The following is a 12,288-nucleotide window of genomic DNA, read 5'->3' as shown; positions in this document are numbered from 1 at the left end:
ATAGGAATGTGGGTACTTGACGACTGGATGCCCCTCCATTGTTCTTGGCTTCTTCATTGTATTCATGAATTCTTTGTTCCATTCTTCGGGCTTCTTCCTATTCGCTTGACATCATTTCCCTCTACTCCAAGTATTCCGAAGTATGTTCCTCCTTTCATGGTTCTTCAGGTGCATAATTAACCAAGCTCGAGGGTAATGTTACATGACCCATTAGCCAACCAATCAAATCAATGCAATGAATACCAATGACGAAAGATAGTTTTTGATAAGGATGAAAGATCTATTGTTTATAGTGAGTTGTTGAGATGGCAAATAGAAGGAAGATATCAAGTCAACCAAAATAGACCAAGTCAACAAGAATCATGCCCAAAAGAAGAATTTGTTGAGGCTCATTACATTTGTTATAGAATGGACAATGCTGAAACATTGATTAGAAAAAATAATGTTGCAGATGGCAAATAGAAACAAATAATGGACCTGATAGATCTTCATATCCCCAAGATGTGGGGAAAAAATAAAAAAACTTTAGGCTAACCAGGGTTTATTTGGCAGCAAAGTTGCAGGGAAGAGATCCAGGCAAACCTCAAAGAAAAACTTCATAGCTCTAAGATTTTGGCAAAGCATATTCTTCTTTTTTTGAATTGAAACCATTACACCAATATTTGTAGAAAACTAAACATAACCCCAATAAGAGTTGGACTCCTCATAAGACATGCCCTGATAAAAAGACTTGCACTCTTAATAAGACTAAAACTCTATGACTGTCGATTCCTAAGCCCAAACAAAATAACAAATAAAATCTGAAAATAGTGACAAAGCCAAGGGAGGAGCTAAAGAATTGATAAAGACTGGTAAAATATATCATATTCATAACTCTCAAACCCTAATTTTTTAATAAAATGATGTGCATAAGAATACAACTTGCATATCACAGCCGTATTATTTAACAGTTGCGGTTAGAATGAGATTCATTCTAGTGCTCTAAAATAATATTCCAAAGCTTTTTGTCTGTTCTCTGTTCCATGCAAAAAATAACACCTATGTTCTAAAGTATATAACTTCTCTCATAGACATCAATTTCTACTCACATAACTTCATAATAATTATGTGGAGTTTCTGCAAAATTTTGTTGGACTGACCAGATACCTGTTACGGGCATCATTTGATTCAAAGAATCTCAATTCCATAACCATACGTGAAATTTTCATCTCATACGGCTCCTATCATCATGATTGGACTGATGAACCTTGATAGCAGAAAGATCAGGCTCATTAATGATCAAATTAGTGCTCAAAATCTAATTACAAATCCTCTGCTGGGGGTGCTTATTAGCAACATTGGCTGCCAGAGCCCCAACAAAAGTCAAGGACTTCTAGCTCATAGTTCAATTGGGTAGGGCCCTGGCACCCATTGAACAACATAACTGGAAAAGCTTTAAAATTCTTATATAAAATGGTGGTTCAATTTGGTATTGTCCAAAGATGACGACGATGGGTGTAGGCTAGTAAATAAGCCAAGTCCAACTTCTTCATGTATTCATGCCTTGATCAACAAACATAAATGAAAAAAATTGGTGTCATCTCCGTGGAAGGAAGACCTGTAACAGCAGAGACTACTGACCCACCGTAAAGGTCCATTTAAAGGCCAAGGCCATAAAGGGTTATATGAGATCCTAACAACATGATGGCATGGAAATTTATCTATTAATCTAGCTATGTTAGAGTTTGTTTCAATCTTTATGCACCAGCATACACTGAAGATTAACTTTTGATGCATGAGCATTGATTCTAGAGCAATTTAATGCAAAGAAATATAAGTCTAGGTCATGACTAAAATTAGATTACAAATGCAAGAGGAAATTTAAAAGAAGTGTTCAAAACTATAGGAAGACAATTTTTTTGTTACAAGTGAGAATATATATAAAAGACATAATAAAGTCTGACCTAAACAAGCAAAAGATGATCTATGTACAAAATATAAAATTAAAAAAAATTACTTCCACACCTAAAACTAAATAAAACCTACATCAAAATAAAATTACTCCTTGTTGCCAGCATCATTATGTTAGGGACTGGAACACACGCAATAATTTAAATTACCAAAGGATTGGATTGGAAAGATTACAGACAGCAATCTGAAAGCAATAACCAACCTCCTGGACTATAAATGTATTTAGCCCTTGAAACATCTGTTTGAAAGGGGAAAAAATGTCGTTACTTTTGGAATAAAGAGATCTAACCTTAACTTCGATGATACTTGTTGAGCCCTTTAAATCACTTTCCCTAAAGTTACTCGTCTTTTCTTGATGATTGTCAACTTGGATAGTATCTGCAATCTTGTTGCATTTCTCTCCATTCTGGGAGGAAACCATAAAAGACTCGTTAACATCCATGTTGTGAGGCCTATTGAGAGAACCAGACAAGCCAGTCAATGAACAAACATTCTTATTCTTCTCCTCAAGTGATTCAGTATCATTGCTCTTTGTCTCGTTGCAAAAAATCCCTACTAGTCCATCATCTATATGAGGACTGTTTCCACTTTTATGGATTTCTGGAATGCAGAGTTTTTCTGTCCTGTCAGGGCTATTTAAATTTGAATTTCCTTCTACCACCCTTAAATCGTTCTCAGTCCTGTCAGGGCCATTCAAGTTTGAATTTCCCCCTCCCACCCTTGCATCCTGCAAACCTGAAGCCACTTCCCTGCAGAATTTTGTTTTCCATTTTCTGGTAAGTAAATGAACTAAAGAAAAAATCAAAAGAGCAGAGAGAAATCAATAGAATCTAAAAAGTAACACACAACCTCCCCAGATGTTAGGAGGGCAGGCAATAAACCTACATTATAAAACTCTAGTGAGCGCAGAGGCAAATAAAAAAAGAACTATACAGATATACAAACACCAACAAAGACTGCAGCTAATCAGCTAAGGTTATGTTTTCATCGGAAAGCTTGAAAGAGTCACATCTAAACCTAAATAATATGCAATGCAACATCGAGCATCTATCAAAATCAATCAGGCTTGATGGTTGACGGAACTGTAATTCCATTAATGCATGCAGACAGACCATAACACATTACAAAAGGAGCAAACTTTGTGTGATAACAATAATATTGTAGCAATAGAACAAGAAATCTTTAATTTCTTTTTTTTACTGCCCCCTGCCCACCTCCAAAGAGAGAAGGAAAAAAGTTTTGATTGAGAAGTTTTCTTTGTTCAGTTAAGAACAAACTAAGCAAGTAGGTTACTAAATTCATTGACTGAGTTCTTAATGATCCAAGAAATGATTATATGACTAAAACTTCAGACTGATGAGAGAATGCATCACAAAGCTAGCTCCTACTCCTGCTTCATCGCCAATGGTCCATTTGACATAATACAAACAAGAGGTGCCGCATAGCTTCATGGAAACAAAATTCTGGTGGTAGACCCTAGGCCTGGTTATGGAACCCATTTCATAAAAAATGGGAACAATTGTCAGCCTAACCAATGCGCAAGGCTTAGAATTACACTTGATAAAAAGGAGAAGAAAAAATACATATTAACAACAATATAATGAACAAACAATTACACTGCGTGATAATTGTTCTTGTGGAAGGAATCATGCATTCAAGGTTTAACAAAACCATCCATTAAAGGGGGTTGTGCTTTCTACATCATTAGAAAAATAGTTAACAAACTGTATGCATATTTATGTTCAAAATGGATGCTTTTAACACATATGATCTCAGCACAGAACCTTCATATTGGGTGTTCCAAGTGAGTGAACTCAAATGAATCGAAAACCTACACCGAACACTTCAGCGGGAATTAATTTGTGCAGATACAACATAGGTTTTCAAGTATAACACATAAGGTAATTTGTTGAAAAGAGTTGGGAGCACCTCGAAAGCCAGGTTGACACTATGCCAGCGTAAGGAAGCATGTGGAAGTAATCAACAAGTGGTGTAACCATCCATCTGCTGGAGCTTTTTCTGACCAAAGGACCCTGCAAGCTACTCAAATAGAGAAACAGAAGAAGGGAAAAAAGAGAAAAAAAAAAAAAGAACAGGAAAAAAAACACTCAATCACAAAACTTTTTTTTTAATAAGTAAAATAAGTATTATTAATCCAAGAATGGGCAACAACTGCCAATTACAAAGTAAGTATGTCCTATCTATGTAGGCACATTAGAAACTAAGAAATCATGAAGGTCCATGCCATTAAAGTCCACAGCAATGGCCCAAGTACAAAGCGTTCTGAAAAAAAAAAACTTTTAGCTCCTCCATAGATCTCTCTTTATCTTCAAACGTCCTCTCATTTCTCTTCTGCCACAAGCACCACATAATACAGATAGGGATTATCTTCCAAATCACTTTGATCTGATACACACCTCGAATAGAGGTCCAGCACGCCAACATATCCACTACAGATTCCAGCATAACTTATGCTAGTTCCATCCTTTTAAACACCTCATTCCAGAGAGTCCCGGCTACATCACAATGTACAAGTAAATGGTTCACCGACTCACCTCCTCTTTTACACATACAACACCAATCTGCAATGATTATCCTCCTCTTTCTCAGATTATCTGTAGTAAGAATATTGCCTAGTGACGCTGTCCACACAAAGAAAGAAACTTTAGGAGGAGCCTTGTGTTGCCAGATCCTTCTCCAGGAAAACTGTATCTCCAACACTTGTGTGAGGACCTTATAAAAGGACCTAATAGTGAATACCCCTCTCCCTGCAGGAATCCACCACAGGCCATCTTCCTGTTGGATACTTGGACGACACGAATACAAGAGACTATAAAAATCTGCAAAACTCTCCATCTCTCAATCCTGTGCCGCCTGGTTGAAGTTCATATTCCAGTGAATACCCCCTTCTGAAATTCCCATAACTTCCGCCACTATGACATCTTTGGCACTTGCTATCAGGAAAAGTATAGGAAACAAATCTTGGAGAGCACTGTTGCCACACCAAACATCCCTTTCAAAATCTAATCCTAGAGCTTGTACCCAACTGGAACCTGGTATGTTGATGAAAGACCGCCCACCCTTTTCTAATATGCTTCCATAGCCACATTCCATGTGCCCCTCTTAACTTCTCTAGTACACCAACCCTCCCCTAAACTACCATATTTATTCTCAATCACAATTTTCCATAAAGCTTCTGGTTCCTTGATATATCGCCACAGCCATTGGCCAAGTAGCGCCCGATTAAACAACCATAAATTTCTAATACCCAAGCCGCCACTAGAGATAGGACGGCACACCATCTCCCACCTGACAAGATGAAATTTAAACTCTTTTCCTAAACCACCCCACAGAAAATCTCTTTGTAACTTCTCAAGACGACCCGCCATGCTTGCCGGTATAGGAAAAAAAGATAAGAAATAAGTGGGTAGATTAGAAAGTGTACTTTTAATCAATGTAATCTGGCCCCCTTTCGACAAGTACATTCTCTTCCACCCTACCAGTCTCTTCTCTACTTTTTCAATCACTGTATCCTAGATCGAGCATGCCCTCGAAGCAATACCCAACGGTAGTCCCAAGTAAGTCATCGGAAGAGACACTATTTTGCAACCCAATGTGTCCGTCAATTCCCTAATATTCTGAACCTCTCCAATCAGCACCAACTCGGATTTATCATAGTTCACTTTTAAACCAGACACTGCTTCAAAACAAAGCAAACATGCCTTCACAGCCCACAACTGGTCTCGATCAGCTTTGCACATAATAAGCGTGTCATCTGCAAACAAGAAGTGAGAACTAGAGATAAAACCTCTGCTTGAAGATCCAATCTGGAAACCACTAACAAACCCATTAGCCAACAACGCCACGATCATCCTGCTTAGTGCCTCCCTAACAATAACAAAAAGTAACGAAGACAACGAATCCCTCAAACCACGAGAACTCTGGAAGAAACCCTCGGGGCTGCCATTGATCAACACCGAGAACCTTACTATAGATATACACCATCTAATCCAAGACCTCTACCTTTCTTCAAAACCACACCTACCCAATAAGTATAGAAGGAAATCTCAATTTACATGGTCATACGCCTTCTCCATATCCAACTTACGCATAATTCTTGGGTTGCCAGCCTTCAATCCACTATCCAAGCATTCATTAGCAATTAGAACCGCATCAAGGATCTGTCTACTCTTAACAAAAACATTTGGAGGCTTAGTCACAATCTTCTCCAACACCTCACTTAAGCGATTAGCAAACACTTTCGAAATAATTTTGTAAACTCCATTCACTAAGCTAATAGGCAAAAAATCTATGATCTCAAAAGCCCCAGCCTTCTTCGGTATTAAAGCACGGAAAGTGGAGTTAAGGCTTTTCTCAAATTTCCCAAATGAGAACAACTCCTGAAACACCTTCAAGAGGTCTTCTTTAATCACCTCCCAGCATTCTTGGAAAAAACCCATAGAGAAACCATCAGGACCAGGAGCCTTGTCTTTTACCATTTTCCAGACTACATCAAAGACCTCTTCCTCCTCGAAAGCTCTATTCATCCTGGCAACATCCCCCGGTTCAATAATGTTAAAAATCAACCCATCTAGAGTAGGCCCCCACCCCACTTGCTCCATAAGGAGCTTCTCAAAGAAATCAACCACATGAACTTTAATAGTCTCTTCTTCTCTGCACTCCAGCCCCCAATTTTCAGCACCTCAATGTTATTATTTCTTCTATGAGAGTTTGCAATACTATGGAAGAACCTCGTACTCCAATCCCCTTCCTTTAACCATAGTGCCCTTGACTTTTGACGCCAAGACAAATTCCTCTTGCAAGATTATCCTCTCAAGATCTGCGACCAATAAAGTTTTATGAGCTTGCCCTTCCACATTAAGAGGCCTCCCCTCTTGTAGTCTTTCTAACACTTGTATTTCCATCCACTTGGTATTTTTGTTGTCCTCTATGCTACCGAAAGACTGTTTATTCCATTCCTTTATGTCTCTTTTTAAGGCTTTCAACTTATTTGCAAAAATGAAACTGGGTGTACCCTCGAACTGATACGAAATACACCATTGCTTGACCCTCTCCACAAAACATCCGGATTTCAACCGCATGTTCTCGAACTTAAAATAACGTTTACCACTCAGAATGCCTCCACAATCAAGCAAGATAGGCCAATGATCCGAAGCTAAACGTACCAACCACTTTTGCCATACTTCCGGAAAATGTCTTTCCCACTTTGGTGAAATTAAGAAACGATTCAGGCGGGTCCAGGTCTGATTATTTGACCATGTGGCGGGGCCCCCTGCAAGTGGTAGGTCTATCAAGTTCAAGTCAAAGATACATTCTGAGAACTCCAAACTAGTTGGCCTCAATCTTCTATTTCCAAAACTTTCACTTTGGAATCTAGCAACATTGAAATCACCCCCAATACACCAATGAAGCTCCCACCAACCGTGAACCCCCGCTATCTCATCCCACAATAATCTTCTATCCACGTCTAAATTGGTTCCATAAACACCTGCAAATGCCCACATGAACCCATCTAACATGCATTTAAAAGATCACGCTACCATATATCTCCCTATATAGTCCTCTACTTTCTCCACCACCTGCCTAACCCACATAATTACAATTCCTCCCGATGCCCCTGAAAAGGCCAAGTACACCCAATCTACATTGTTACTGCTCCAAAGACTCCTCACAATCTTCCTATTGATTACCTTCAACTTCGTTTCTTGTAAACAAACAATGTTCGCTTTCCACTCATGAAGCAGGTGCTGAATCCGAAAACGCTTCTCTACTTTGTTAAGACCACGGACATTCCAAGACATAATCTTTGGCTTCATTTATGAACAGCCAACCCCTTCCCTTTTACCCTACTCCTACTGGAGCTACCCTCCGAGTTCATCGACCACATCAACCTTTTAAACTCCCCATTCTTCATCAAATCCCCCTTCCTTTTTTGTTGATCCCTGGCTTTCATAGCAGTTAACAAAGCAATGAACTGCTCTTCATACCCCTCACAATTAATTCCAACAAAATGTTGAATATTTTTCACCTTATGTATTATCCAATCTAAAGCTTGGTTTGGAAAACAACAGTTCAATGGGATAGGATTTCCCATTCTGTTACTCTGGAAAGTCTGAAAGTCTTCCCCCACAGAAAACTCCTCCAAGCCCATCTAATCGCAAGTCTCCGGGAGGAACAATTCATACTCCACGGAGTGCATGAGGTCATCCGACTCCTCATCCCTTTTCTCCAACTCAAAACCCTTAAAGGGTTTGACATAAAGTTTCCCCAGAGCCAAGCCCAAGCCTTCCTTGTTTGTCGGCAAGATCTAAGTCTCCCTCGACGGAGAGAAACGTGATTCGAACTCTACCAGTGCTTTTTGCGCACAAAACGCCGGCGTTAACTCAGCCGGAGCCAAGCCCAAGCCTTCCTCATTTGTCGGCGAGATCTGAGTCTCCCTCGATGGAGAGAAACGTGATTCGAAACCCACCAGTGCTTTTTGCACACAACACGCCGACGTTGACTCATCGGCGACCTCCTCTCCCTTCGTCAGCAATGTCTGTGCCACCGCCATCGTCGGTGAGCTTGTTAGACCCCCACGTCGAGTTGCCTCAAGGGGAGCAGCACAAGCCCTAGCCATGGTGGGTACTAGCACCTTGGCTAGCCCACAGCCATGCCTTCACAGCATGCGGGCTAGCGAGGCTAGCAGGCACACGGCAGCGCGCGCAGCACAAGCCAGCACGCACAGGCGCGCAGCACAGGCCCGCGCGCAGCACCAAGCGCCCTAGCGGGCCGCGCGCCCAGGCACTTCGCAGTGTGCAGGCCCGTGCGCACACCAGTGGGCCGCAGGGCCTTGCGAGCGCCCATGCGTGCCATCCAGCGCACAGCTCCAGCCCGTGCCATGCGGAGCAGGCCAGTGGCATGCCATCCAGGCGTGCCATCCAGCGCACGGCTCCAGCCCGTGCCATGCAGCCAACGCCCACGCCACCCACGTGGACCATGCCGAACCAACACTTAGCCATGCAGCCAACGCCCAAGCCAACCACATGGGCCATGCCGAACCAACACTTAGCCATGGACCAACCAACCAACATGCAACCACTTAACCCACCTTGGGTCCGTGCATGTCACACCATGGTTTAGTCCATGGCTCCCTTTTATTTGTTTTACTTATTTAGTCCTTTGATTATTTGTTATTTACTTTGAAGGGACCATTTTAGGGTTTCCAAGTTGTAACCTATAAATAGGACCCTTAGTCATTACATTCCCATCTTTTGGCAAAACTCTTAGAGAGAGAACATTGTTTGAGAGATCATTTTCGGTGCAAGTGCACTTGGGCAATTTGGGTGCAATCCGTGAATCCCAAATTGATTTATCATTTTATGTAGTTTAGTCATTCCTTGTGCAATACGTGAATCAAGGCTTGATTGTTCATTTGTTCTTTGTGTTATTTTAGTTTATCTAAGAGCAATAGCATTCTATATATTGTTCTTGGAGGTTCACATTTGTTCTTGAAGTTCTTCATTAATTTTGGTCTCTCAATCCGTGTGAATCCACATTTCGACTATAAAAAGTGTTAGTCAACTTTCCATAAGTTGTCCTAACCCTTTTTGGTTATCCTAGCCGAATAGCAACACTTGGTAGGTCAAATCCCATTCGGCCAACTATTGCCTTATTGGGACTTGCCTAGCCGCCACCCAACATTCCTTTTGCATCCCTCATAATTAGGAAACTTTCCTAATTCCCATACTACCCTAATTCGGCAACCCTAGCTACCATCTACCATACCCTACTTGGGAACCCTAGCCGCCACCACACTTACCATTTTGAGACAAACCCTAGCCACCACACCTATATTTCATATTGAGCTAACCCTAGCCGCCAACTACCTTCCTAATTTGGCCAACCCTAGCCGCACACTTCCGTACCCACTTGGGTAAACCCTAGCCGCCATTATCCTTTGCCATTTCGGGAAACCCTACTATACCTCATAGCCGTGCATCACCCATCATCCTACCCTACACTTACATCATCCAACCCTAATATCACATACCATTTCTAGCCGAAATACACAATCCCATATTGTCACATTGGTCATCTTGACCTACAGTGGACGTGGACCAAGCAAGAGAAGGACTTGGACTCGATCACCTCAAGGTTACTATTGGCTTAGCAAGGCAAGTGTTTAGGGACTAGACCGGGGTCCCTAACAGAGCTTTCCGGCACGAACCCGAGGCTGTGCAACTCCTTTGTGACCCTTGGGCTAGGGTTCACGCCACTAGGCTTAGAAGCATTTCGCTTGCCTAGGTCTTCGCTGGGCTTTGATTCAGACCCATGTCCACTGTAATGGGCTGTGGGTTGAGATGGCCCAGCCCCTTCTGAAAAATAAGATCTCCTCTGTGTTTTGGGCCGCGAAGGCCCACCAACCTTATGTCAAAATGCCCTCCCCTTTCCCCTTTTAATCTGTTGGGCCACTTTCTGGGCCTTACCAGGTCCTTCACCAGAGTTCCTTTTAAGTCCACCCATATTACCAACCCACTCCTTATTTTCTTTTAAGACACCCATCTCCTCACTTTCCTTAAATAGACCCACGAACTCCACTATCTCAGCCATACCTCTCTGCAGATGACAAAGCTGACTCTGCATGTCCATCAACAGTCTTCGTACCTCCCACGTCTCCAGACACGCCATAGATTTCCTGCCATGGTAATAGTTCAACTCATACTGTTTTGATGGTGCTTCACGACGCCAACTCCTTTGTCCCCTATCAGAAGCTTTTGTACCTCTTTCCCGTTTCTTCTTTGCATTTGGCAACGTCGACGACAGAGCCTCCTTATACGATCGAGACTGGTGTCTCACCGCGCCCCCTCCCAAAACTCCCCTGACCTCCACCAGTCAAAACACCCACGTTGGTGGTCTCCTTATCTCTTTCTAACATCACCTCCCTCAATTTCCTCCAACCCCAACCATTCTCTCCTTCTAGAATGCACAGAACATTCCTCCTCCCCCCCTGATTATACTCAGAGACTTCAAGGTATCTCACTCTACGATTTAAGCAGCGTTGAGCAGTAAGACAACTATAACCTTCTCTAGTTGCCGAGTATACCTCCTTTTTCCCCTCTCGTAGGCTTTCCTCTAATATCTTCCCAAGCCACTGCGTTGAAGATGAATCCAGCAACACTGCATGATTAGACTTCCAGCTTCTCTCAGTGACTTGCAAAAATCCACCACCCACTCTAGACAACGTGAAACATTTGGATTCAATCACCACTTCTTTCGGATAACCCATCTTAGTCATGTAAAACTTAAAAACCAGTTAACGCATCATCATTAAAGAGGATTCCGTGAACTTCTTTTTGATCTGTTGTTGGAGGGAAAAAGCTATACTAAGGAAAGAAATCAAGGAATAGAACATCTTCCATGAAATGTTATCTATTCAGATATATCTAAAGAAACTGAAATGGTTCGAGTTATTCCCATTTCAAATTGTTTGAAATTGGAGAGGGATCATGGAGACACCAAAGATTGCAACTGTAATCGATCCAATCACAAAACTTATACTTGATTATGATATGCGGTCCCTTATACACCAGATTTAAAGCCAACAACCAAATGAACAGTTGATGGAAGAGGAAGCATTCTATTTGGTGCTTCCTCCAATAGGTGGCACTAAATAATGGCAACTCATTTATTCAGCCAATGGAGAAAATAACAGTTTCTATAGCACAACCAAATGAGCTTTTTTAATCATCCTCAATACAGGAAAAGACTATATTAAACACTATCTTATGTGTCTTATCAATATTTTCTCAGTAAGAGTCAAATCTATAGTGTTCAATGTTTGTGAATAGTTATGAGTAGAGATTGAAGTGGGTTTGTGAGTCCCATTGAAAATATTTTGAGTTGTTTGGATGTATGAAATATGTTGAGTTGTTGACTTTTGGATAGATAATTGAAAAAGATGTAGGTCCCATCAATGATTGATTTTTTTTAATGATGATTTTATTTATATATAATAGTGATAAATATTATAGTGATTTTATTTTTTATTTATATATAATAGTGATAAATATTATAGAATGTTTGTGAATAGTTATGAGTAGAGATTGAAGTGGGTTTGTGATTCCCATTGAGAGTATTTTGAGTTGTTTGGATGTATGAAATATGTTGAGTTGACTTTTGGATAGATAATTGAAAAATGTGTGGGTCCCATCAATGATTGCTTTTTTTTTTAATGATGATTTTATTTATATATAATAGTGATAAATATTATAGTGGAGAGACCTTGGTACGAAGATGGTTCACTGTGTGTGGTATGAGGAGTATTTTCATCGGTAC

At 40.9% G+C, this 12,288-nt stretch overlaps 1 protein-coding gene across 3 annotated transcripts in view; it reads right to left on the bottom strand.

Moving 5' to 3' along the window:
• The window catches only part of LOC108979995, a 45,692-nt gene that overhangs the window by 16,431 nt on the left and 16,973 nt on the right, over positions 1 to 12,288 (bottom strand). For 2 of the 3 annotated variants that reach the window (XR_001994317.2, XM_018950805.2), the window contains exons 5-6: positions 3,880 to 3,990; positions 2,240 to 2,699 (exon numbers count right to left, since the gene is read on the bottom strand). Coding sequence is in view for 2 of the 3 variants with exons in the window: in XM_018950805.2 (XP_018806350.1) it covers positions 2,240 to 2,699; positions 3,880 to 3,990 (571 nt within the window). In the remaining variant the exon portion in view is untranslated. The remainder of the gene's footprint in view (positions 1 to 2,239; positions 2,700 to 3,879; positions 3,991 to 12,288) is intronic. The other variant, XM_018950831.2, reaches the window with a different exon arrangement.

This window comes from Juglans regia, chromosome 7 (assembly GCF_001411555.2).
Source record: "Juglans regia cultivar Chandler chromosome 7, Walnut 2.0, whole genome shotgun sequence".
Taxonomy (NCBI): Eukaryota; Viridiplantae; Streptophyta; class Magnoliopsida; order Fagales; family Juglandaceae; genus Juglans; species Juglans regia.
This window is presented reverse-complemented; position numbering and strand designations above follow the sequence as displayed.